This window comes from Vicugna pacos, chromosome 3 (assembly GCF_048564905.1).
Source record: "Vicugna pacos chromosome 3, VicPac4, whole genome shotgun sequence".
NCBI classification, from domain to species: Eukaryota; Metazoa; Chordata; class Mammalia; order Artiodactyla; family Camelidae; genus Vicugna; species Vicugna pacos.
The window spans coordinates 56,165,440-56,192,653 of NC_132989.1; the positions used below are offsets into that span (position 1 = coordinate 56,165,440).

The 27,214-nt window shown below is 36.6% G+C and overlaps 2 protein-coding genes across 7 annotated transcripts in view; one reads left to right on the top strand and one right to left on the bottom strand.

Moving 5' to 3' along the window:
• The window catches only part of MCTP1 (multiple C2 and transmembrane domain containing 1), a 604,116-nt gene that overhangs the window by 4,811 nt on the left and 572,091 nt on the right, over positions 1-27,214 (top strand). For all 5 annotated transcript variants that reach the window (XM_072958382.1, XM_072958380.1, XM_072958381.1 and 2 more), the window contains exon 2: positions 21,221-21,294. In XM_072958382.1, coding sequence (XP_072814483.1) covers positions 21,292-21,294 — 3 coding nt within the window. In that variant the 5' untranslated portion in view covers positions 21,221-21,291. The remainder of the gene's footprint in view (positions 1-21,220; positions 21,295-27,214) is intronic.
• Positions 1-27,214, bottom strand: part of FAM81B (family with sequence similarity 81 member B) — a 46,801-nt gene that overhangs the window by 3,464 nt on the left and 16,123 nt on the right. For both annotated transcript variants that reach the window (XM_072958394.1, XM_072958393.1), the window contains exons 5-8: positions 22,009-22,127; positions 16,121-16,250; positions 8,074-8,180; positions 233-368 (exon numbers count right to left, since the gene is read on the bottom strand). In XM_072958394.1, the coding sequence (XP_072814495.1) occupies positions 233-368; positions 8,074-8,180; positions 16,121-16,250; positions 22,009-22,127 (492 nt within the window). The remainder of the gene's footprint in view (positions 1-232; positions 369-8,073; positions 8,181-16,120; positions 16,251-22,008; positions 22,128-27,214) is intronic.

Here is a 27,214-nt window from a genome sequence, read left to right on the forward strand (position 1 = left end):
GTTATTCTGGTACAGGTAGAGCTCTGAGATACGGAGTTCACAGAGCTGGGGAGAAGCAAACAGGACCAGAAGGCAGGTCTCTGAAATCCTATTCCAGTGCAAAAAAAATAGGTTACTGATGCAGTGAAGGTAACTGTGAGTTTTTAAGTGTGGCTTTCGAGACCTCTACTAGTGGCTAACATCTAGGCAGGGACACGCGGCAGTTTACTTCCTGAATAACAGAACCCCTTACCAGTTTCTCCTGCAGGAGCTTCAGACACTGATTTACATGGTCAAGGTGGACTTTTTCATATTTGATGAACTGGTTTTCTGTCCATTTTTGACGGTTCTCAATTTCTTCGTATACATTTGTTGATAGTGAATTAACTCTAAGGGGAAAAAAGTAGTTCTATTTTAACAAGTAAATGGAAACCTAAAACCAACCTTGAGTATTAAAGTCTGCAGGTTTTTCAGATGATGAGGCTTCGTGTGCTCAGCAAGCATGGCCTGATGGGGTGGGGGTGAGGGGGCCCCACCTCGAACTCGAGTTCAGCCCAACTGCTGACGACCCCCGTCCACATGCCTTGCCATGCACACCCACACAGCAGCAGGAGCACACCCACACAGAAGGCCATATGTCATCCATGCAGGTGTCCTCTCAGGACCCAGGGTACAGTGCATGCGTATGTATGTGCAGAAGAATTACTTTGATAAGTCACTTGGCGTGGGGAGTGTTACTCTATGGTAAGGGCCAGCAAACTTTTTCTGTAAAGGGTTAGATAATAAATATTTGCAGACTTTTTGGGCCATGTAGTCTCTGATGCAACCACTCAGCTCTGCTGTTACACTGCCGTTGCAGCAGGAAAGCAGCCACAGGTGACGCACACGAGTCTGGCTTACAAAGAAACAATGAGCAAATGAGCATGGCTGTGGTCTAATCAAACTTTTACATTTCATAGACGATTCGCATGTCATAAAATAAATTTTTTTCTTTAAAAAATTATTAGGAGTGTAAAAATCATCCTTAGCTGTGGGCAGATTGGCTAAGGGTGGTGGTTCGCTGAATCTTTGCTCAACAAGTGCCACTCTAAGGCTGCGGGAGGAGCTGGGCAGAGAGACTTGCGTTGTCTAGGAGAGGAGAGAACAGAGTGTCCAAGGGAGATAACTCTTTGGTTGTTGTCTCTGCTTCAGGCAAAATCTTCAGTAAAGTCTCCACTGTATCTCTGTGAGTGCATTCTTTGGGCGGGGAAGGTGGGGGCTGAAAGAGGTGCCGAGTTATTCACCTGGGGCAAAACCAGAAATAATAGGCAGAAGTGCAGGAAGGGATTGCTGGCATCAAGTTGATGCACCACAGAGTATTAAATAACAGAGAATGAAGGATTTTTAACAATAGATTAAAGATAAAAAGGGTTGTACTCATGTCATCAATTTGAAAAGAATGGCCGAACGTTTGAGTAGAAGGTGAATCCTCATCTGAAATGATGGAGAAATAGGCTGAGAAGAGAGGGGATGAGAGATGGGGACCAGCAAGTGGTTTCTGTATGTTTTCTGGGTGTGACTTGCTCATGGTAACATGTCAATTTCAAATTCCCTTTTAGAGTAGGCTAAATATTAGACTAGAGGGAACAATCCATGTTGTTTGTTATTGAAAATATTCAGATTACCTTGCAATGTGGGGGGGCTTGAAATAATAGTTACTTGAATGATATGAAAAGTTAGATGAAGCTAAATTAGTTTGTGATATTTATCACTGGAAATGGCCTAAGACGGGCTGAACATGTACATGTCTGTCTATATATGTCTGTCTCTATACATGTATGTGTCTTTATAGCTCTCCTGAAAAAGTGTTTGGACTAATAGTTGGAAAAGATAAGTTATGTGAGGTCATTTCCATTTATATTTAAACTAGGTGTCAGTTAGCAGTACCTGAAGATATTTCTGGTTGTCACAGATGGGAGCTGCTCCTACCCTGGGAGTGGGTGGAGGCCAGAATGCTGCTAAGCATCCTGCAGTGCACAGGGCAGCCCCACAACAAAGAATTATCCCACCTCAATGTAACCAGTCCCGAGGTTGAGCAACTCCGATTCAGATAATGTAGTCAAGGAATGGGAAGGTAGTTACTTTCCCAATAGTTATATTTGTTGTAGTATAATAGCTAAATTCTGATCTTTATCTTTCTGAATTAACACTTTTTGATACAGAGAGGGATATTTTTCACATACAAAACATACCTTGATTCAGAAGAGTATCTCATAATTAAGAAGATGCAGTTGGTTACTCTTCCTGTTCTTAGTCTAATCAGGATTTCTAAACACTAACGTGACTGGCTTACAACTGCTGGATCTCAGGCAAATAAGTCCCCAGCTGAGAGGTGGACAACCTCTTTTTAGCCAACTGTTTCCTCTGTCTGCAACACTCTTCCTTAGAATATACAATGGCTCCTTTTCTAATTTCATTCAGATTTATATTCAAGCACTTATATATATATATATATATATATATATATCAGAGAAGTTTTGTTTGTTTGTTTTTGACCACACACACACAAAATCCCTTTCCCCACCTGACACTCACTATTCCTTTGACCTTCTTTGTCTCCAGAACACTCATCACCATGTGATATGTATTAATTTGTGTGCTGTCTCCTCCACTAGAACCTAAGCTCCATGAAAGCAAGGATTTTGCTTTGTTCATGGCTGTGAACAGTGCCTGGAATATAGAAAGTGCTCAGTAAGTAGTGACTGAATAAAGGATTTATTCTTTCTCATCGGATACCTTTTATTAGGGCTGTTCACAAATAACAAAACACAGACTTGTCAAGCTATTTAGAGACCTAATCTTTGATTTTCATCTTCATCTCTGGTGGAAATATTAATTAATAATGTTAGTTAAGGGGAACAGTAAATCCCCAGATAACTAAGAGGTAGCTTTACAATCGAGAATCTGTCCTTCAGTGCTCACCTTTACTGTGTAAATAAATGAGAACATTTACTCTCATCACGGATAAATTATTAAAATCCCTCTGAAAATCAAGAAACCATTAAATGTACTTAGGTAATACCTCTGGAAGGACATGCCAGTAATTGAAACTCTGAAATTAAAATAAAGCCATAAAGAATGAGTTACTTCTTCTGATCCTTTTATAACAAGGTTTTGCCTGCAATTGGAGACTCACTTTCTTGGTAGCAATCAGAGGTGATATTCTGTCTGTTGGTAGTTTATTGAGATATGTAAGCATTATTTGAAAGGCATTCTCCTTGAAAGAAAAAAAGGATAAAAATAGAGGTTTCTATAAATCTTTTTCTTTCTTTAGACTTTTTCCTAACATAATGGACATGATTTGCCATATAATAATTGTTTTTCTGTTAACTGTAGAACATACTGTTAAAATCTCAATAGGATGAATTTATCTCGATGACCCTCACATTTGAGTTTCCAAATCCTCTATACTGATGTTTATGGGAGGATTTTGATCAGATGTAGTTAGATATAGATAGGGATGTAGATAGGATAGATGGATAAGTAGATAGACAGGCTGATAGATAGCTTTTTCTTTCCTTTTTCTCAAAACACAAGTCAGACCTTAAAATTATGCACAGAGACCTCACTAAGACAAATGTGAGATAAAGCCTGGTTCCAAAAACTTTTTTGTTACTGATATAATCAGGTTAAAATGTACACTAAGGGCAATTATAAGTGAGAAAGTTACAGAATAGTAAAGGAGAATTTGACAGGGATCCACAGACCCAGCGGATCCTTGGGTGAGGGCCGTGATGAGAGTGAATGGTCAGGGCAGAGTGTAGGGCTTGGAACAAATATCTCAGTGGCCTCCGTGGTTACGGCTGACATAGATAAATGAGGACATAGCTCCATCCTGGGCTAGTTTTACTAGTTCACTTATGTCTCAAACCCAATTGTCTTGCATTCACAATCTGTTGAATGAACTTTTTTAGGAGACATGAACATTTTGAATTCTTGGAAAATGTTATTACTACCAGGCTGTCAAGAATTCAGATAGTGGCTTTAACCACATGGGAACATAAAAAGATGGAGTGCCCTTTAATGCACTATAAACACAGAAGATGTTTTCATTTTTTGTAATTCACTCTGAATAACTGCTTCAGACTATGTGCATTTCTTTAGAGATTGAGTCTAAGAATTTCTTTCATGTCAGATGCAAGAAATTAATTTTAAGAAACATTTTTTTCTTCTAAGTTGATACCCGTATACCTTAAACTAATTTCTTCTTAATGTTCTGTGATTTCTCGTTAGTGATACTAATTAAAAAGCAATTCCAACTCCACTCTAATAGGAAGACTTTGTCGTTCATTCTAAATTGTACTTGAGTTTAAATCCCAGTATCTTCATAGCCTCATACCTTCATGGTTTTGAACACATGTGATTCTTCCTTTCCCTAAATGTCTATAGCACAGTTAGTGTACTCACAGGTGGAATTATGAGATGGAGGCATCACAGATTGACAAAAATAACCTGGGATTTGGAGTCAGACACTTTGTAGCTGTGTGACTGTGGGCAAACTACTTAATCTCCATGATTATAATACTCCTTGTCTTTGAAACGAGACTAAGACCCAGCCTACAGAGCTGGGTGCCCTTGAACATCTTGAGCACCTGGTAGGCATTTGTAAATAACAATGAATATTTATTATTTCTGTCTAATGATATATCTCATTTAACATTGTCTTAACTTTTACTTTAACTGTTTTTAGCTTTTCACTTAATATGGCTATGATTATATCTTTGGATATTCTAAAATACAACTTACATATTACAGGTGCTCTAAACATTCATTCATTCATTCATTCATTGGCTTCTATTTGTGTCTGAATGTACTGGGTGCTGAGGATGCAAAGATGAATGAGACAGGTCCTTGCTCTTGTCCCCTTCTACTGTGGTAGCGTTTTCAAAGCCACGTGTAGTAAGATTTGACTCTATGTATTTACTTCATTAACCAAATGCTCTTTCTTATAAATCACTATCAACTGAACAGTGTCAGCATCGAGAGCTATCTAGGGAGTGACTGGTAGGGGCCACCCCTGCTGAAGTACAGCCGTAGTTCATGACAGCCAAGACTCGTGCTCTGTAAGCACTGAGTTGTTGGCTTAGGACATTACTTAGCTGAACATCTAAGACCTTTCTGGAAAGATGAGAGAGAATCCCTTTAATGTGGGGATTCAGATAACACAGCCTGTGTGTCTCCTTTGTCAGTTCTAGTGATCAGTGCCAACGTCCCACGAATTCACTAGAAACCCCCCAGACAATATTGAGGCATTTAAGTTCAATATAAAATATATTCAGTTTACCACTTAACTTGAATTTGTTAAAGTTTCTAAATGGGAAATTTGCTCAATTAAACTTAACCTTTAATGTTATTAACATTCTTGTAATTCCTTTGTTCAGAGACAGTTTCTTAAAAAAGAAAAGCAAATTCTATACCCCATCCACTTTGATTTGAGAAGTGCTTTGATTGGAAAAAAAAAAAAGAGCCCTATCTGCCTTATTTTCTCTTTGAGCAAGATCCTTGGCAATATGTACCTCAAAGGGTTAATATCCCTAATATTAATATTCCCAATTGGAAGGAATCCTACCAATTGATAGGAAAATGATAAAAATCACAATACAAAATTTGACAAATGATACGAATGGGCAGTTCACAGAAAAGGAAATCCACATGGTGAAAGTAATGCAAGTAAAAACAATTGAGATGCTATTTTTCATCCTTTAATTGGCAGATAGTAAAAAGGATATCCAGTGTGGATAAGAACATACAGAAAGGTCTTATGCACTGCTGGTGTGAGTGTAAATTGCTACAACATTTTCAGAAAGAAATTTTGTAAAAACTAATAAATACATAAACTCTTTCACCTAGGAATCTTGCCTGTAGAAATAACAGCACCTGTAAGTAAGAATACTTAAGGATATATGCACAGTAATTTTTGTTTGTGGTAGCTAGAAACTGGAAAGAATCTCTTCATCAGTAAGATAAATGGTTGAATTAATTATGGCATATCTGTAAGTCAAAATATCATGCAGCTGTGAAAAATAATGCTAGAATAACAGTCACTGATCCAGAGGGAGATACCCAAGATGTTCTGGGCAAAAACAAATTATTGAGTAATGTGTATAGGATTTATTTTAAAAAACCCATGCTCTCTGCTTATATATAATGAATGGTTTATATGTATATAATATGTTTTATGTATTTGTATAAATACATTTATAAGTCCTTTTTCTGTTACATATTTATGTTAACAAGGGGGAAAATGTGGAAAGCTACATCTCTAGTGTTAACATTGGTTACATTAGGAAGCAGGGATAGTGATCTCTTTTTTCATCTTGGTCTTTTTTATTTGTTACAATGAATGCATATTACTTTTTAATTAAAAACATCAATGGGGAAAAATTTTTAAAAAGAGTCATGGGTGCAATTGAATTATTAGAGCTTATAAGTATTTGCCTGGGGAAAAACCTGGTTTATAAATTCACTATTACCTTCTGCAAATCTGATGACATTTTAAGACTTCATTGTTTCACGGGAGAAAAAGATTCCAGTTTATACTACTACAAAAGTGTCCAGGTTCAGATTTAACTATTTAGATGATTCGTCTATAAGTCAGCTTTCCACAGGACTGAAGATGGAAAAAATACGCAGCATCAGCAGTGAAGGAGTCAGCCCTAGACATCAGACATTTCCTCTTTCCCTCTTTTCTATTTGTTAATATTCTTCATCTCTTTAAGCCAGTCTTCCATTCCAGACTATAAGTCCATTTTCTCCCCCAGTAAAATAAATTCTTAAATTGTACTTCTAGAAACATTTTATTTTTCTACTTCTCCCTTGGACATTTTTCTCTATCTTAATTTAATTCTAAGATAAAGGGATTAGATTAAGCATGACACAGATATTTACTGAATACCCTCCCTGTGCTGAATTTAAGAACCCAGACACGCTTTTTTGGAGAATGAAGAAAGTAGGTGTTTTCTGTTTATCCAAGATATCTACGTCTCTGACTTAGTGATGACTACTGTTTTTCATCAATTTCTAGGACATAAATATTTCTTAATTTAATATCTCTGAAATTGGGAGGCTTCTTAAAATGATGGTGTGCTATGGTTTAATTGTTAGCTTCATGTCTTAGAGGTACAAGAATATAATGGTACATCTTATGGCCAATGGCACTTAGATTTAATGAAATACGATAGAGATTGGGGAAAATGGAGACAGCAGAGTATATTCAGAATACTGGATTTGACCAAGGCATTAAGCTCAGGTGATGTGGGACAGAGGGAAAAAAACAGAACAGAAGGGGCAGTAATGTAGTATCATCCAAAGGAGTAGGATTTCCCTGTGCCTGAAATGGTGGTCATTTAAATAAGAAAGGGGGATTTGAGGATACAGAGGCCAGTAGTTTGAATGTGGAGTCTTGTCTCCTTTATTGCTTTCTCCATTGCATAGAGGAAAACTCAGTGTAAGGGCATAGAGACCAGTCTTTAAAATAGGGAAACTATAACCGTGCAAGTAGAGGATCTTAGAAGAAATCTCAGGAGAAAAGCTTGTACATCAAAGTTGTTTAAAAATTATTTGATAATCTTGTGGAATCTGTGTATGTTGTATGTTCAAAGTAATTTTGATTATTTTATTTTGGCAGATGGGGAGGTAAATTAGGTTTATTTATTTTTGGAGGAGGTACTGGATTTTGAACACAGGACCCTGTGCATGCTAAGCATGCGCTCTGCTACTTGAGCTATATCCTCCCCCCTCAATAGTTCTTTACAGTGAAGCATTTTAATAAATGATTGATGATAAATCAAAATCATACTCTATAGGAAAGGTTAGGATAAGTATCGTTTCGGTTAAGATATTATGCAAACAGAATGACAAATAAATACATATTTCTTTTTTATTATTAATACTGTGTATTACTTTAGTGTAAAATATTCTCTGCATTCGTTTGTTGCTTTATTTCTTGGCCAGGTTCAAATTCCTGGGATAGGGTTATATTTAATGCCAATGCTTTCATTAGGCAAAACCCTTTGGAATGCATTAAACAGAATTAAAAATCTTCCATTCACTTACTTGAACTCCAAAAGGTTCACTTCATGGCGATAATCCCCCTGGACCATCTTTAAATTTGAAGTTTGCTCAGAACTGGAAGCCTCTATCTTTCCTAAGAGCTGTGTTACCTAAAGAAAGTACAAAAGGGAACTTTTGTGTGTGCGAACAACACCACTAGCACTTACACCTTAATTATACTTTATTCCTAAAGGAGCCAGGGATAAAGATATGAGCCTAAAGCAAATTTGCATTTGAAAATGATTTTTTTCAAAGGAATGATTCAACAATTATAGCACTATCTTCAGGGGAAGGACAAAGGGGGAGTGTTCTGTTCTGCTGTCTGTAACAGTCTTTTTGATAACAGACTATGTGATGAGATGACAAAATGGACTATTAACATTGGTTTATCAATTTGTTAATTTGATTATTTCTTTACTTTCTGTCTCCCAGGTTGCAATGTAAGCCACTCTGTCCTCTATCACCACTAGATATCTAGGTGCACATTAGATGACCAATGGTCAGTGCTCACCAAATAACTTACTGAATAAATGCTTAAATGTACAGTTGGGCTCTGTGAAGAAAACACATGAGTGGCCTAAGGTCAGGCCTCAGAAATTTCCAAGTAGGATTCTGACAGGAGTATAGGGGAAGGCCAAGTGAAATGACCTAGGGCGTATAAAAGCAGGAAGACATAAGTTCCAGGTTTGGGAGTTAGGATAAAAGTGCCTTCCACATTGAGGAAGTTCTTTAGGTGACAGGACTGGATGGGGAAACAGACGCAGAATAGCAGCAGCCCGTAATCATGTCCATGCAAATGAAACTACACGGTTACCTTCAGTCAAACAATTTAACTCCTGAAAGAGACGGTCATGTGGAACTCAGTGGTACTTAACGAAATCTGAGTTCTCTTGGAAAAGAAAGAGGTGAATAATGGAAGGGTTTGAACAGACAGATGTTGGATGGGCAACCGATACCACATGAATGCTTATTTATAGGAGATACACTCAAAACAGTGTATTTATAGGAGGTACACTCAAAAGCAGAATTGTTAGCAATGAAAGATAGGGAAATACGAGCCTGGAAAAGCAAAGGCAAAGAAAGCAGGCAGAGCAATGTCATTAGACAAAACGTTCCGCAAGGCAAGCTCTGCTAAAGGGGGCAAAGACGGTCATTTAAAATCCACAGTGAAAAACAGTTTTGAATCCTTATTTACCTTAAATATTGGAAGGCAGCTATCTAACCACTAGACCACCAATGCTTCTGTTTACCTTATATATTGAACTAAAAAGCAACAGTTGTAGAATTATAAGGATAAACTAACAGAGACAATATATTAGAGATTTTAAATGAAATCTCTTGACTCTTACTGGTCAAGTAAGTAAAATATAAATAAATATATAGGAAGATATGAAAAAGATAGTTTATTTAATAGATTTACATACCAAACAATCTAACTTACAAACAGCAAATATTCATCCTTTCCCAGTGCCTACTGAGCATTTGTAAAAACTAAGCAAACATGACTGCAGAGAAACTCAAATTATTCCAAAAAAGCAGGAAAAGCAGCCAACTATACTGCACTAAAACTAGAAATGAATAAATGGATAAAGAAACAAAAATCTAACCATTTGAGTAAAAGAACACTTTTTAAATTCTGTTTTTAATTTCAGTGTTTCACATGAAAATGTGCCTCTCAGGTCACATATAAGTAGCATCTTACAGCCAAAGGCCTTGACTGCTGTGCCCAAAACCCATCACCCTGTGTTGAGGCCATGATTCCCACTGGCTGCTCCCAGTGAGTGAGCTGTAGTCCTTTGATGAGTGACTCTGGTTCAAGGAACTAGATGAAGCTTCGTTAGAATGGCATTGCAGCCTAGGACCTTCCTCTGCTGTCTTTTTCACAGGAGTCAGTTGCACTGCAGTCGGATAGCTCTCTTCATCTCCTTCAGTTCCCTCCCCATTTTCCTTCACAGTTTTTTCCCCTCAATAAATCTCTTGCACGTCTACTTCCTTTATGGCATTTGCTTTTCAGTGGACTAACACAAATGTCAAAGAGTACATCAGTGCTGCAATTACAATTTACTTAGGAAAAGATAATGAGAATATCACATATCAAAAGGACATAGCCACATCTATAATCAGAGGTAAATTTGTGGCATTAAATTTTTCCATCATTATACAAGACAGAATGAAGTTAGGTATAAACTTGCCATTCATGTCACAAAGTTAAAAAGAGAAAGACAAACCTAACCAAAGGAAAGCAGGATGAAGAAAGTGACAAATTGTGGTAGGCAGGATGGCTCCACTGAGGTGTCCATGTCCTCATCCCTGGAACCTGTGAATGTGTTATACTGGAGGAACAAAGGAATTTGCATCTGTAATTAAGGTTTACAGACCTTGAAATAAGCTGTAATTCAAGCTTTACAAACCTTGAAATAGGAAGATTATCCTGTCTTGTCCAAGGGGGCCAAATCTAATATGAGCCCCTAAAAGCAGAGAACTTTCTCCAGCTGGAGTCAAAGAGAGGCAACAGCAGAAGTAGTCAAAAGATTTGAAGCATGAGATGAACTTGACCTGCTCTTGCTGGAGAGAAGCTCCATGGAAACAACGAGACAGACAGCAGGCAGCTGGGGGAAGTCTGGTTCCCAACTGAAAGCCAGCAAGGACCTCAGTCCTGAAACTGCAAGAAACTGAATTGAGCCAAAACTTTGAATGAGCCAGAAGGAGTATTCATCCCCTGAGCCTCCCCAAAGGAACACAGCCATGCTGATACCTTGATTTCTGCCTTGGGATACCCTAAGCAGAGGATCCAGTCTAGCCTACCCAGACTTTTACCTACAGAAACTGTAAGGTAATACATTTGTGTTGTTATAAACCACTCAGTGTGTGGTAACTTGTTATGGCAGCAACAGAAAACTGATACACAAACATTTAAAAAAATGTTTAAGAAACAAAAAATTATGAGATTGATACTTAAGTCCAAGGGCTGTTTTTTTTTTTTTGAAAAGGTAGTTTGTCTTACTCTAAATATGAAGAAAAGAGAGGACACATAAATATTAAAATTAGGAGTAGGAAAATAAAGAATAGTTATAAATACCTATGATCCAAATAACATAGCAAGAACATTCACAAAGCTGAAATTATAGATATAATGGAAGCCCAATAATTATGAGACTTTTATTCACTTTTCTCAATCCAAAGTAGGAGACCAGAAATAAGGATTCAGAAGACCTAGCCAGTATGCTGTTTTTTGTGGATATTGACTGACCTTTGTCCCTAAAAATATGAAATATATATTCTTTTGAACACACACAAAATTTTAGTATCCAACCACCAAGTGAACCCCTCAAAATATTTTAGAAACTAAAACTGGTATATAGAACAGATTTTAATTACAGTATGAGAAAACTAAAAATGAATACCAAAATAACAAAACAAAAAATCTTTAACTCAGGAAAAAAAATCAAAAAACAAAAGAACCCTAACAACTAACTCTTAACTATTCAATCAAAAGAAAAATAGGCAATTGCAGAATTTCTGGGAAATGTCCAACCGTAGGGGGTGTAGAATTAAAGAAATAAATGAATACTTGGGGAATGTTCATAGTCATAAGTGCTTATATCAGTATAAAAGGAAGATACAAATATTTATGGTTCAAAAAGTTAGAAAATAGAAAACTGCAGGGGAGGAAAAAATAATAAAAATAAAAGCTTAAACTGATGAATTGGAAAACAAAATGGAAGTAGAATTAAAAACATAAAAAGTCTGGTTCATTGGAGAATAATCAATGTAATTACTAAGGCAAAATGAAAAAAAGAAAAGCACAAATAAACAAAATTATAAATGGCCAGGGGAGAAATACGAGTAGAAGGAATTAAAACAATCCTAAAAGCATTTTGCAAAACTTTATGCAAATAAATTTTAAAATCTGGATGAAATAGATTTTTTTTCCAAGGAAAAGTAATTTACTAATGCTCAGCCATGAAGAGAGAACGTTTAAACAGACCAATTCCCACAGGAAAAAAACCAAGCAAATGTACCAAAGGATTCCTTTCTCCACAAAATCATTAGGCCCAGACACTTTCAGAAGCTAACAAATCCTTAATGAATAGATAACTATAATGTTCTTCAAACTATTTCAGACCATAGAAAAAGAAGAGAAATTTTCAAATTATTTTTATAAAGTCAGTGCCAACATTAATTCCAAAATCTGAAAAAGATTGTACAAAAATGCTCTTGGAGACTCATTTATAGACTTGCTGTTAAATTCTTAAGTAAAATATCAGTAAATAGTATCCAGCAGCACAGTTGAAAAAAGCATCATAATCAAGTACAGCTGATTTTTTAAAGAAGTAAGGATTGTTTAATAATAGGAAATGTATTAACACAAATAGTTATGCTAGTGTAGTTTAGAAGAAAACTGACTTTATCTGCACAAATGCCAAAAAGGAATTTAACATAATTCCTAATTATTCTTTCTAAAAAATTAAGATATAATTGACACCTAAAATCGTATTAGCTTTAGTTGTACAACATAATGAGTTGATACATGTATATACTGTAAAATGATTACACAGTCACTTAACATTCACTGCCTCACATAGTGACAATTTTTTTTTCTTGGAATGAGAACTTTGAATATCTACTCTTTTAACAATTTTTAAATGCACAATACAGTATTGTTAATTGTAGTCACTATGGTGTAATTATATCCACAAGACTTACTTATCTTTATAATCATACTTGATTTTAAAAACATCCATAAAATAGGAATAATATCAAACAGATTAGAAATACTGGGGACATTTCTATTAAAGTCAAGAACAAGACTATTCCGGCATTACTGTTTGTTATTGTACTGGAGTTGTTATTCAAAAAGGAGAATTTCTGTGTATGAAATTCCATATATGAAAATGGAAAAAGATGAGCTAAAATTATTATTATTTAAAAGTCATATGATTGTGTGCCTGGAAAAACCAACTGAAAAATTACTATCGTCAAGAAGAGACCTCACTGTTAGTGGAGTGTAAAGGTAATAACAGCTTTTACAATATACACATAACAACTACTTAGAAGAGATAATGAAATCCCCATTACAATAAACTAAAAGAAGATGGAGAAATTTCAAAATACATTTAAGATGATGCCAAACCTAAGTGAGGTACATTTGAAACCATTCCTGAAGGATATAGAAGCAAAACACTTGTATAAAACACTCAGCATTATGAATATGTCAGTTCTAAAGTTAATTTATAAATTTGACATGATGTCAATAAACATTAAAGGAGAAAGACTTGTCTGTTTATTTGTTGGAACTATAAGGCTGATTTTAAAATCATATGCAAAAACACATTACCTCCCCCTGCAAAAAAAAAATGGGGATAAAATCATATGCAAAAACAAACAAACAGTTACCACCAGGAAAAGGGAAAAAAAAAGCAGTGGAAGGGATTAGCCCTACCAAATATTAAAAATACTACAAGTCCTCAATAAGTAAAATAATGAGTAAGAAACATTCTTTTCTAAGAAAAACTCCAAATGGATCAAGAATTTAAATACAAACAATAAAGCCATGAAAGTGCTAGAAGAATATGTGGGCAATTCTTTCAAGCCTTTGTGTGGGGAAGCTCTATCTGTCACTTAAAATTCCAGAAGCCACAAAAGACTGATAAATTCAGCTACAAATAGAGAACATATGCACATCAAAAGTCAAAAGGCAAATGACAAACCGGGAAAACATGTCTGCAGCTCATATCACAGAGAAAGGGCTCATCTCCCTAACAGAGAAGGAGCTCCTAGAAATTGAAAAGAAAGAAAAATAACCCAGTAGAGCAATGGAAAAAAGACATGAACCGACAGCTCACTAAAAAGGAAATAAAAATAGCTCTAAAGTATATGAAAAGATGTTTAACCTCATAACAAAAAAGGCTTATTGAAACACAGAGATGCTATCTTTTTTTTTAAGGCAAAATTTAAAGGTCAAACAACGCTCACTGGTGAGTCAGTGGGAATATAGGACAGTTTACATATTGCTGGTGGGTGTGCAATTTGGTAAAAGCCCTATAGAGAGCAAGATCTTTCCAAGTAACAAACACGGGAGCCTTCAACCCAGCAATCCCACTTCTGGGTATCCTACAGACATACCTACAGACACACAAAATGAGACAAGTACAAAGTTATACATTGCAATATTGTTCAAAAGAGCAAAATGTTGAAAAGAACCCAAACGTCCATCTATGAGAGATTGGTTAAATGAGCTTTTATACACAGAGGAAGAGTATACAGTTGTGAAAAAGAATGAGGGAGCTCTCCAGGCACTGATATAATGAATCTCTTGAATATATTTATTTTGTTAAAAAAAAAAAAACCAAAAACAGATGCCTAGTAATATACATATAGTATGTTATCTTTTGTGCAAAAAAGGAGGAAATGAGACCATGTGTTTGTGTTTGCTTGTGTCTTTGTAAAGGCATACTGAAAGGAGTCACAACAAACTAATAAAAATGGTTACTTGTAATGAAAAGATGTGATAATTGATGACAGAAGTGGGAGTGAAAATTCCCAGGGTATATTTTCTTGTAGAGTTTTGATTTTGAACCATATGTATGAATTACCTTAAAAAAAACTTAAGAAGAGAGAAACTATAGTCTAATATCACCTTTGAACTTAGATGCAAAATAAAATGCTGAAGTATTACACAAAGACTGTAGTGCTTTCGTTAAGAAATGCCAGAATATGTCAGTATTGGGAAATGCACTGATACAGTACATTAGAAGGCCAAAGAATTAAACAAGCTAACAAACAAAAAACCAAACCAAAAAGCAACTAATATGGTGACATTTGTTAATATCTAAAAGGCATTTTATAAAATTATATGTTCAGTTCTAATAAAAACTAAGTAAAGTAGGAATTGATGGATACTTCCTCAATATAATTAAAAATACATCAACTAATGGCCAACAGCAAAAAACAAAGTCATTTCTAGTGTAATCAGAAATTGGAAAAGCTGCCTTCTATGAATACTTTTATGTAACAGTATTCTGGAATTTCCGGTCAAGGCTTTTAAGAAAAAATTATGAAATTTTACATCAGAAAACCAGAGCTATAGTTGTTACAATTTATTGTTGATATGTTTTGAGTACCTTGAAAAACTGAGAGAATCAAGCGAAAAACTATTAGGACTAATTAGATGGGTTTGTAGGGGGGCAACTAGGGGAGCCTGATGGGACTGCAGTGACCTGTGTGCCCTTCTGAGCCTTCTCCTCTTGATAAGCTGTCTCCCAGGAACAAAGAGTCAAACACCAAGTATTCATCTCCCCCGATTCCGGAAGGATTTCCACTTTGTTTTGCCCAAATGACTTCAGAGGAGATGTGCTTGTCTCACATAAGGTACATGACAAAGGGGGCACAGAAGAGGTTTGCATTGGCTCCTTTAGTTAAACCATTAACTGGGGAGATGAAAAGGGGGAGGCACATTTCAGGCAGAAAAGAGCACAAACCACATGGAGGCCGTGCAGTATTTTAGAGTGAGAGGACCTACCTGCAGGTAGTTCAGTGTCACTGGTTATAAAAGGTGAGCCAGGAAGCACAGGGTGAGCTGCAGAGATAAGCAGGGGCCAGTGTGGAGATGGCCTTTAAAACCCAGGACCATGGACTTGTCTATTATTTTGTAAGAGATGTAACCCATTGCAGGGATGTAACATGAGCAACTCACATTTATGCTGAAACTTCAACAGTAATAGCTTCCACGGGGCATTCCTTGGTTTATAATCTCTAGTTATACACCCTTTGAGGAGAACCCAGAGAGTAAGGGAATAATGGCACTAGGAGAACTGAGCAGCATATGCTTGTTCTGGGTGGCTGGGCTGGAACATAGAAGGCGCTATTAAATATTTGTTGATTGACCTGGCAGTACTCATAGTGTATATGTGTGAGCTGTATTTAAATCGTTTGGAAGAACAGAGTTCTTCTGAACAATTACCACTTGACTAGGTGTTTTGGCAAGTTATAGTGATCTTACTTCTTGGCAGTAATGCATAATGTAAGCGTTCCAAGTATTTTCAGTTACCTTCATATCCAAGTTCTTAGAAACAGTTTCTAGGGCAGACATGAGCTCTTGAATTCTTTTTTCGAGTTGCCGATGCTCATGCCTGATGAAGTGAATGTCTCCAGAAAGCTTTATGATGCTGGAATCACATCTAGTGGCAAGATGAGAATTGGCTGTCAGACTGATAGGCTTATAACATTTTTGCTACTACAGTAGAATCAGTGTATTCATTTGATGGCAAAGCCCTAAAGTTCTTCAAAAAATGAGTTGGTAGAGAAAGGAGCATATACAGGAGTTGCCTTCATTTTCCTCTTTTTTTCCTGGTGGGAGAGAAACCAGGTTGAAAAATGATGCACTGGCCCAAATTAAAGCACTGGGTTGAAGCAGATGAAGACATTGGAGGAAACTGGTTAAGATTTTAGATTTTCAGCCTGATAGATGAACTCTGTCATAGGAGTTCCAGCAGATTTTGATATTTTGAGAGTACTCCTTCCCACCTAAAAACTGAAACTTTTTCCAATTCTGTATTGTGTTCTGAATCCACTTAACTCCCTTTAGCCTCTTTCCTTGCCTCCCAGACTGTCAGTTCTCCTCTGGCTAGAAAAAGTATCCCAGCCCAACAGAGTCTTCCCACCCATCTGAAAAGACAATGCCCTTTCTCTTAACTCCAATCAAAACTTGCTCTTAGAGTGGTCTCAGTTGAGTGTTCTTAGGATGGAAACACTCCACAGTAACATGTATGAAGTTTCGCCCATGAGGTTGCATTTGGTATTTTAGGGGGAAGGAACTCCAGTGAAATGGGGTTGGAGTTAAGATTTACCACTTTTCCAGCATGTCAGGGAAACCCACTAACTACCACCACTCAGGAACTCCTTTGGGAGAGAGCACGTTGCATAGTGTGTTAACAGTTTCAATACACTCATGTATGCTTGAAAGATAGGACGGAGAGCACTGTAATGTTGTGTCTTTTGTATATGATTGATCAGAGGTCACTTTGAAGTTAATTATTTTATAAAATAATTGTTTTGACTGTCATCAAATACTGTGTGTTAGGAACTACATTTTCATGTTGTCATGATAAGTGCTGTAAGTTGTTTTATGACTGTCAACATTTTTTAGGATCCAGAAATGAATTTCTTTTTCTTAAGATTTTTGATGCCAAAATTGAGCCGAAGGTGAGTTGAGGATGGTAATTTTGCCTGAGAAATCTTCTGAAGGGATAGCAGGTGAACTGGTTATGGGGAGACTGCTGGGAGAAAAAAGAGAGAATTAATCTGACAAAAAATAGGAGCACCAAAGTCATGGGCAAAACAATTTGTATGTATAAACTGTTATTGTCAGGAGAATATTGTTGGTTAGAGTGTTCTTATGTGAGTCCACATTAAGACACCCAAAAACTACCCGAGAGTAATTGCTGCTACCCCCACCCCCTGCCCTCTCTCACTGAGCCCCACCTGTTCCCCTTCTCAGGGACAGGTGACGGCTGGTGTATGCATTGTAGATTAGTGGTTGAGATTTGGTCTCTGGTGTCAGATAGACTAGGCTTTCAATCCGGCTTCTATTGCTTCCTAGGTTTGTGATCTGGGACAATTTTCTTATCATCTGTAAGTTTCAGTTTTCCTTATCTGAGAAAAGGGGGTAATGATGCTGAGATCACTACATATAGCTGCACAATTTGTCCCCCACACAACCCAGGGGCCGGCAGACACACGGGGGACAATGTGAACAGTGTCTCCTGGAGTGCCGTGTGCTTGAGTGAAGAGTGGTCCTGCCCAGGTTTATTTAAGGATAAAAGGCGGTGAATGCTCAGCGTTCAGCCAGTACCTGGCACAGAGGAAGCACCCACCCAGGATCAGCAGCTAGTATTTACTTCCTCACCTTGAGTCACCATCCATTCATTTCCAACCCTCCCACCTCCCACCCCCTGCACCCAACCAGCCTAACCCCACACGCTGACGTCAAGAATTAGTGGTTTTTCAAAGCTGCACTCTGTATTTCAAAAGGAAGTTTCTCTTTGTCTCCTTTGAAGTGATTTTATTGTTTCTGTTTTTTTCATATGCAGATATGCCTTGGGGGCCCAAATAGCCAAACGTGGGTAGGGGGTTGGCCTCTGCTGGCTGTTGCTACAGACTGTAAGTTGTAGACATCTGTGTGGCTGCTCTTGACGTAATTGCCTTTTTCTTTTTTGCACATGAGACTAATCTATTGAATAGAGACAATGTCAAATGCAGGCCAGACAACTCAGAAACTCATCTCTTTGGAAGTACTTGCTTCTGAACTGCCATTATACTGGGGTGGGAATTAAGGTGTAAAATTCAAAGCCCATTGTTATCAAATATTGAGTTTGATTCATGAAGCAGTAAAAGGTTTGCCAGGAATTTCGTTAAAATAATCAACTTAGTTTCACTTATGCCAAAATATTAATTGGAATTAAGGTCAACATATGTGGGAAGGCAGTATTTAATCTGCCTCAGCTAGTCCATTGGTCACTTGCCTGCAAAAATACAGAAAACAGAAAGGGGAAAAGGGTGACTGTAAGTCTCATGACTTGTAGCCAAATTGTCTCACCACATGGATTAAAGACATTTTCATAAAAGGGACATTTCAGGGAAAAATAAGGCCTTGTCCTAAAGTCACTGCTTCATACTAAAGGGGAAGTAAGTACGTGATCAGAAAGCAAGGTGAGGGGATGGGGGCTTTTGATATTCCCTCCTCCCTCAGACATCAAACAAACAGCAAAGTGTGGATCAAGTTCCTCTGGGAAAAATCCAGAAACTAGTTTAGACACTCCTACACATTGGGCAACAAAGAAAACACTCACATCAAAATGGGTAGAAAAATCTGAGAAGCACACATGCCGTAAACCCCATCCCTGGTACCTCACCTTATGATTGGGAGGGAACCCCCAAATCCCAGATTCTCCCTAAGGAGCAAAGGGTGTGGACCACACATCTAGCTGCCCTTTGAGAGACTGTCTCCCAAATCATCTAGCTCTGAGAGCTGACGGGTCATGTGTGAGTCACTCACCACAGAAAACAAAGAGGGGGTTTTGAATGGTCACGTGATTAACAAATGGGCAAAAAACCTAAATAAACATTTGTCCAAAGATGACATATAAACAGCCAACAGGTACATGAAAATGTGCTCTAAGTTACTAACCATCAGGGAAATGGAAATCAAAACCATGAGATATCACCTCATACCTGTTAAGATGAGTATTATCAACAACAACAAAAAAGATAAGTATTGGTGAGGATGTGGAGAAAAGGGAACCCTTCTACATTGTTAACAGGAATGTAAATTGGTACAGCCATTATAGAAAATAGTATGAAGCTTCTTTAAAAAATTAAAAATAGAACTGTCATATCATCCAGAAATCTCTTTTCTGGATATGTATCTGAAGGAAATGAAATGAATACTTGGAAGAAATATGTACTCCCATGTTCATTGCAGCAATATTCACAATAACCAAGATATGGAAATAATCTAAGTGTCTTTGATGGATGAAAGGGTAAAGAAATTGTGATACACACACATGCACACACACACTCTGTCTCTTGGAAATGTTCAGCCTCAAAAAGGAGATGTTGCCATTTATGACAACATGTATAAACCTGGAGGACATTATGGTAAGTGAAATAAGCTAGACACAGGAAAAAAAAAACCACATGAGCCCATTTATATGTGGAATCTAAAAGAGTTGAATACATAAAAGGAGAGAGTAGAACAATGGTTATCAAGAGTGAGAAGGTGGGGGAGATGGAGAGATACTGGTCAAAGTGTACAGAGTGTCAGTTATGTGGGCTATGTAAGTCTAGAGACCTGATGCATGGTGTGATGACTGCAGTGAGTGATGCTGCGCTGAAAAATGAAAATATGCTAAGAGAGCAGATTTCACGTGCTCTCATCACACACAAAAAGGTAACTATGTGAGGAGATGTGTTAATTAGCTTGACTATAGTAAGCATTTTAGTATGTATATGTATATCAAATCATCAGATTGCATACCTTAAATATATTCAAAAATTTTAAAAAGGAGACAAAAAAAGAGTAGAAACAAATAGAAGGAGGGAAGAAAGAGTTGTACATCTTTTCCTAGATATGATTCCATTCATCTCTTGGCTTCATTTAAATCTGTTTGTGATTTTGTCTCCTTTGGAAGACAGAATTTACAAGCATAAAATAATAGATTCATAAGTGGTTTGCAGAAAAATAAATGGTTGAAGTGTCATAAGCACGCTACCAAATTAAACCAAATTCCAAGTTTCATTCAAAAGAGATTTTTGGTGTCTGTCTTTCTAAAATCATGGCACAGCTGAGTAGGGTGGTGGGTTTGCTGGTGTTTTATTATCTTGCTTCATAACATAACCAAATATTGTAAAAATTCTTTTCTAGATATCAAATCTTATATAATGTATATAATTTTATGTACTTTAGAAGTATAAAATATGTTTATACTTAATATAAATAATTATACATATGAGCATGTATGTGTGTGTATATATATCTGTGTGCACACACACAGATACTAATCCTGTAGATTCTGTTTTCCTAATGTCTCTTACGTGCTGTAGACTTGCATGGCTAGTGCTTTAGTTTTGGCCCCTGACACTTCTCACTTCGATGACTGCAATAGGCTTCCTTTCATCTCCATGCCTTCTTTCTGTACCCCACCAATTCAGCTACTATTAGAATGTCACTAAATGTTGTCCCCTTACTTAAAATCTTCCCTGGCTATTTATAACCTTCTACAAAACGTTCAAACTTTTTACTTTGGCCAAAGATCCCTCATCATCCAACTCTGGCCCATTTTTCTAGCTTCATCTTCCAATCTCTCATCTCTCCTAAATGCAAACCCAAAATGCCATAAACATACTCCTCTCACAGGGAGGTCCTGAACATGTCACAGTAATTTAACCCTCAGTTCTTTTGCACATATCATTCCTCCCATGTGAAGTGTCCTTCCTACCCTTTGTTGTCTAGCCAATTGCTACAAATCTTTGAAAACTCATCTGAAGTGTCACCTCTTCCAGGAAGTCATTCTTACGCCCCAATTTTGATATTTTCCAGAGCACCCCAGGCTCTCATTAAGTGCTCACCTCGTTGCTTATATTCTCCTAGGTACACTGTGAGTAGCTATTGGAAAGAGACCATGTTGCTGGATCCCTGAATCCTAGTGCACTGCCTGGCATATGGTAAGTACTCGATGCATTTTTTGTTGAACTGAATACATGGATATCCCAGGAGAAGTTTCTCTTAGGTGTTAATCACCCAATAGTTATTTGGTCGTGAACACTTCAGAGCAGATTAACTAGATGAAAGTGGGGGTATTTTAGGAGAGAGGAAAGAGATGCTGGCAGAAGATGTTGAGATGGAAGGGCATCCATGGTCAGTCATTTACAAGTCATCTCTGAGATGTCTGTAAGAGTGGTCCTGCCATTGTCAATACCTACAGGTTTTTGCTGAACTGTATATCGTTCTTTTGATATAGAAATCTTATACAAAAGATGTTTCTCAAAATTTTATTCATTTGGCAATTAAATCCCTTTTGTTAGGCATTTATATGGAATCTTGTATATCGTAAATGTTTCAGTCGTTAGAATTTGACACATCTGGGGATTTTGTATGTGGTTATATGGGCATGTTGGCATTTGGACAGTTGAGGGCTGTGAAGACAAGACTCTTGTCACTTGCAGATGGAACCACACTGGAAGTTCTGGAAGGTCTATAGAACACTTGGATCTCAAGGTAGCATGAGGCTTTCAAATTCCAGGATACACTTTCTCAGATACCATCTCATCATTTAGCTTAAAGACGATATCTTGTTTTCCACATTATGTGACTAATTTAGGAATGAGAATTCAGGGGCCAACAACTGATTGCTGGACATTAGTTAATACACTTCTCACCTGGCAACTCTTCCTCGAAGATCTCCAACTCCTTGAAGATGTTTGGTGTTTAGGTCCTGTACTGCAAAATTAGTTCCTGTGGCCACCTGGTCTCGAACTCTTATTTGGTCTTCTAACATCTGCAAGTTTTGAGTTAAAATTCCCATTAAGCTCCCATCATATGTGATAAGAAAATATCATTTATAGCAGAAGTTATGAATTGAGTGCATTTCCTAGTTAGGCTGATGATGTATTTGAGTGAGAGGGTCCTGTGTTGGAGAGAACCAGCCCTGCTTTAGCTGAGGGGGGCAGTGATGGTGGGATTCCGGCTGGTTGTTCCCAGGTGGGAATGATGGTTCAACAGTGTTTCAACAGAAGCCAGAAATCCAGACTTAATGTTAAATTTCTCAATTTTAAAATATTGACATCTTATTCAAATTCTTTTATAAACACTATATGAGCCAAACAAAACATATTTACTCTGCTGTTATGGCTATGGCCATCATTGATGTAAAAGCTTTTCATAAAAACCCATTTCAGAACTGGTGCTAAGTTTAGGAAAAGGGAACCTTCATGTGGCATCAGGCAAGGACATTTACAGTTTGAATCAGAACCACAGTGAAGCTAATATAACACAAGCAAATCTGAATCAAACTCTTTGACACACATGGAATGAGTGGGAAAGGCTTATTCTAGAGTTTTTAGAGCACAAGAGAGATTGATGGCTATTCAGATTTTGCCCTGAGTATCCTTAGTCATGTCTTCATTATATCTTGGTGTTCTGAAATGAAGCTGACAGTCCTATACCACCAGGTTGGTGGTCCCCAACTTTGGCACTTATCATTTATAAAAATGAAAAAATTTTGCATGTGTAAGGAAAAAATTATATCTTGCTTGATATGCAAACAAATTCCAGTATAAAGTTAAGTCATATAAAAAGTAATTTATGTTTACTGAGAAAAGTGTTGAGAATATAGGACTTTGGAAAACAGAAACAAATTTGTGATTTGGGGAAACATTAGGTTTGGTTGTTATATTTGACCAAAGCCTGAATCATGTTAAATTTATGATTATGAATTTTTGGAGAAACAGAAGGATTTTTATAGCAAATGAATTATAGAAATTTCAGAGACTATGTTCAGAATCTTGCCCACATGTAAACTGCAGATTGAGACAACTCAAGAGCAAATATAACTTTAATTGAAGATAACAAAAGTGTCAAAAACACTAGCTAGAGGTTTTGTTTTGTTCTATTTCAGTTTGCTTGTTCATTTTTGCATGCATGTAGGTGTTCTACTCCATTTGGGCCACTGTAACCAAATACCACAAACAGGGCAGCTTATAAACAACAGAGATTTATTTCTCACAGTTCTAGAGGCTGGAAGTCCATGATCAGGGTGCCAGCCTGGTTGGATTCCAGGAAGAGCCCTCCTCTGGGTTGCAGACTTCTTGCGGTGTCTTCACAGAGTAGGCGGGGCCAGGAAGCTCTGTGAGATCTCTTTATGAGGGCATTAATCCCATTCATGAAGACTCCACTCTCATGACCCAAGTACCTCTCCAAAGCCCCACCTCCTAATGCCATCACATTGGGCATTAGGATTTCACATATGAATTTTGGTGGGGACACAGACATTCAGACCAGGGCAGTAGATGTTGTTTTGCTTCATGTTGGTAAAGAATAGTGATAAAAGGGAACTTGCCCTATTAAATACTAATGCATATTATAAAACAAGAATAAGCAAATGAGTGTAGCTAAATAGCTGTGTATAACTAAATAGATCAATGTAATTTAAAGAAGATCTTGGTAAATGTAAGAAAGAAATATACTATATATGAGACTCAAATTCAGTGAGGGAGGAATTTCACAAATGGTGTTGGGATTTCTGGTTAGTTATTCAGAAGACAATCCATTTAGATCCTTACATCATGTCATACATCAATATAGATTTTAGAAAAAATAGATTTAAAATAGAAATAAAAAATTAAGCCATAAAACTAACAGATAGTAGAGGAGGTTATTTCATCCCTGAAATTGCTGAAAGAAATTTCTGTTTCTAAAAGTAATGAGAGAAATCACAAAGGAAAACATTGGAACATTTAACTTTGCACAAAACTTGTAAAAAACATTGTAAATATAATTAAGGTCTAAACAACAAACTGGGAAAAACATTTGTAACAAATGTTACTGCCAAGATTTTCAGTGATATGCTTGAGTCAATGTGTACCTGTTCGTGAGAGCTGATTGTGCATATATATCTCTTCCTATGTTTGTGTCCAGTAAGTTCAGTTCGTTTTTGATATCAATCATAGTGAGAGTATTTACACCAGAGAAATGGGCAAATACTATAAACTAGGTTTTTATCCCCCAGGAAAAAACTGATTGCTGATTGTTAAACATTTATGAACACATCACTGGTTATGATTCTTAATAAAAAAGCTCATCAATAAAAATTAAAAGGCACTAAAACCCCAAAAGATACATTGGCAAAGGTATTAACAGATTATTGACAGAGAAAATACAAATTATGACCACTTTTAAAAAATGAAACAAAGAGAAAGACCTCATTTCTTTCCCACCAAATCAGCAATGATTAAAACAATAAAGCACTCTTATATAATGCTAATGGAAGTGTAAATAAGTATAAGCTTTCTGGAAATCAGTTTGGCAGTATGTACCAAGAACTTTCAGAGTATTTGTAACCTGTTAATTCCATTTCCAAGAACATTTACTATGTAAATAATCTAAATGCAGACACATATTTATGGCAGAAAGATATTTCAGTATCAGGAGAATACTTAAGCAAATCATGGTATATGTACTATACAAAGAGCTTTTAATGACATGTAAAAGACTTTAATGATATAATTTTATATTAAAATGTATTCTTAGTTTCCTAAAGGGAATGCCTGGAAAGACCAGAGGGAGATGCAGCTGGGTGTTTGTAGAATTTGCCATTTGGTGATGGAATTGTGAGAAATTTTTTCCTGGATTAAAAACATTTATTTTTCCCTAAATTTTTGAAATAATTGCAGTGAACAAGTATTGCTTTTGAAAGTTGGGGAAAAAACCACAATAACACAATGTTGTATGTAAAATTATCTTTTCTTGAATTAAAAATAAATTAATTAAAAAAACTCAAATTTAAATTAATTTTAAGCTGCCATCTTAAAAATGAAATATTTTGATTTTAAGAAGGAGCAAGCAATTTAACTGCTGTAATTGTGGTTGATTAAAAGATAGGGTTTTTTTTTTTTTTCCAATTCTTTTAAAGACCCAAATCAAGCTTCAGCTCACACTTGGATCTATCTTGCTGGCCAATTTTCAAATGAGCTGATCTGGTTAATGAGTTTAGGTCTTTAAAAAATACTTGAATAGGATTAATTTCTCTATAAAGTGCTTATTACTTTATAGTCTTGGTTATTTACTGAAGGTAGTGTAACAGTTGCTTCTTTTAATGTTTTAACTCTGTTAACTACAGGCTTTAAATATCTGCTAATTCAGTTTTCTGAGCAATTAAGCTAGTCCTTGTCATTTTCCCTATATATGCCAAACCCTTAACAGGATTGCAAGTATTTTGAGACTTTTATAGTATTTGGAAAATGTTTTGGTTTTGTCTTTTTTCAGAGCTAATCTGAGATAATCGAGTATTATAGGAAAAGCTCTTAGCAAGGTTTCTAGAGATCTGAAACATATTTTCCTTTAATGCTAAGAGTATTTCTTTGGGGAATAATTGATATGTATTAAAATATATAAATCAATGTATATATCTGGATGGATTTTGACAAATACAATCAAATACGTAACAACCACCCAAATCAAAATGTAGCACATTCTAGAAGCATTGTGACATTTCTGAGAATTCTGTTCTCTTTTCAATTATCAAGACATTTTGACTCCTAAATTAGGATCTTGTTTTAGTGCCAGTGCTATACTTGATTTTCTCATCATCTCAGAGGCACTGAGCCACATATCTCTTGTTACATTCATGACAGGTTATTGTGCCTGGAAACACCTTTGACAAATTTGAGAGGTGGCATTGACTGTTTAGGCACTGAGATCAACTCAGTATGTGCTAAATACCAACAAAGTGCCTCTTAAAAGTTCACTAAGATTTTGAAGCTTTCCACACTCCCTCAAATGCATTATGGAGTTTACAGATTGATTATAAATTAACAAAAATCCTTAGCGTTAAATACAAAGTCATGAGGAAGTCATTGCTGGGTCAATCTCATGATGTTTGTTTGGCCTAATCCACTATTCTATCTGATAATAGGAAAGGATATGTATTGTGTGAGGGCACTGTTGCCAGTTCTCATAATTCCATCCATTTTGGACCAGATTTTTAAATTCTCTGGAACATTTGCCTGAAAGATGCCACCCCAGATTCATCAGGCTCATTAGCACTTTAAGACCTCTGGAAGACCTGTAGTAAGAATCTGTCTATCTTGGTTTAACCCAAACATTATCTTTTTTGATCAGAAACTCCATTTTTCCTTTAACACTGAAAACATCATTTGTTCATCTATTCAAGAAATATTTACAGAGTGCTGACTACCTGTTAGTTGTCAGTTAGGTGTGAGGTTTAGCAGTAAACAGAACAAAGTCGTTGCCCTCACAGAGATTATATTTTAGAAGGAGAAACACAATAGATGAATATAGACCATGGCAGTTTGTGGTAAGTGTTGTAGATAAAAATAATGGAGGGCCTAAGGGAGATTGTGACTGTTGGGGTGGGGAGAGGGGCTATTTTATGGAATGTCAAGTAAATTCTCTCTGATACAGTGATTTCTGAGCAGGGCCCTGAAAGGGATGAAGAACACTTCAGAAAAGTGTCTGGGGGAAAATGACGCACAGCACATGCAAAGGCCCTGAGGCCAGAGCAAATTTGGGGTGTTTTAGGAAGAGCAGTGTGGCCAGAGTGAAGGAGAGAGGGGTGGGGGATGGGATAAAGAGACTTTTGGGGTCAGGGTATGATGGGCCTATGAACCAGCATTGCCATTGCCTTATGAAAGCCTGTTTGAAATGATTACATTAACAGAATCTGAGAGATTTAGACTAAAATAAGCACCTTAGCACAGTGTCTGACATAATGTTAAAGAATTATCTTTGCTGTCACAAAGAGACACTCAACAAATGTTTTCTGAATAGAATTTCCTTCTATTTTTGGCATAAATGAGCAGTTGAAATATTGACTGTTTCCCTCTGAGGAAACAAAATTATAATTGT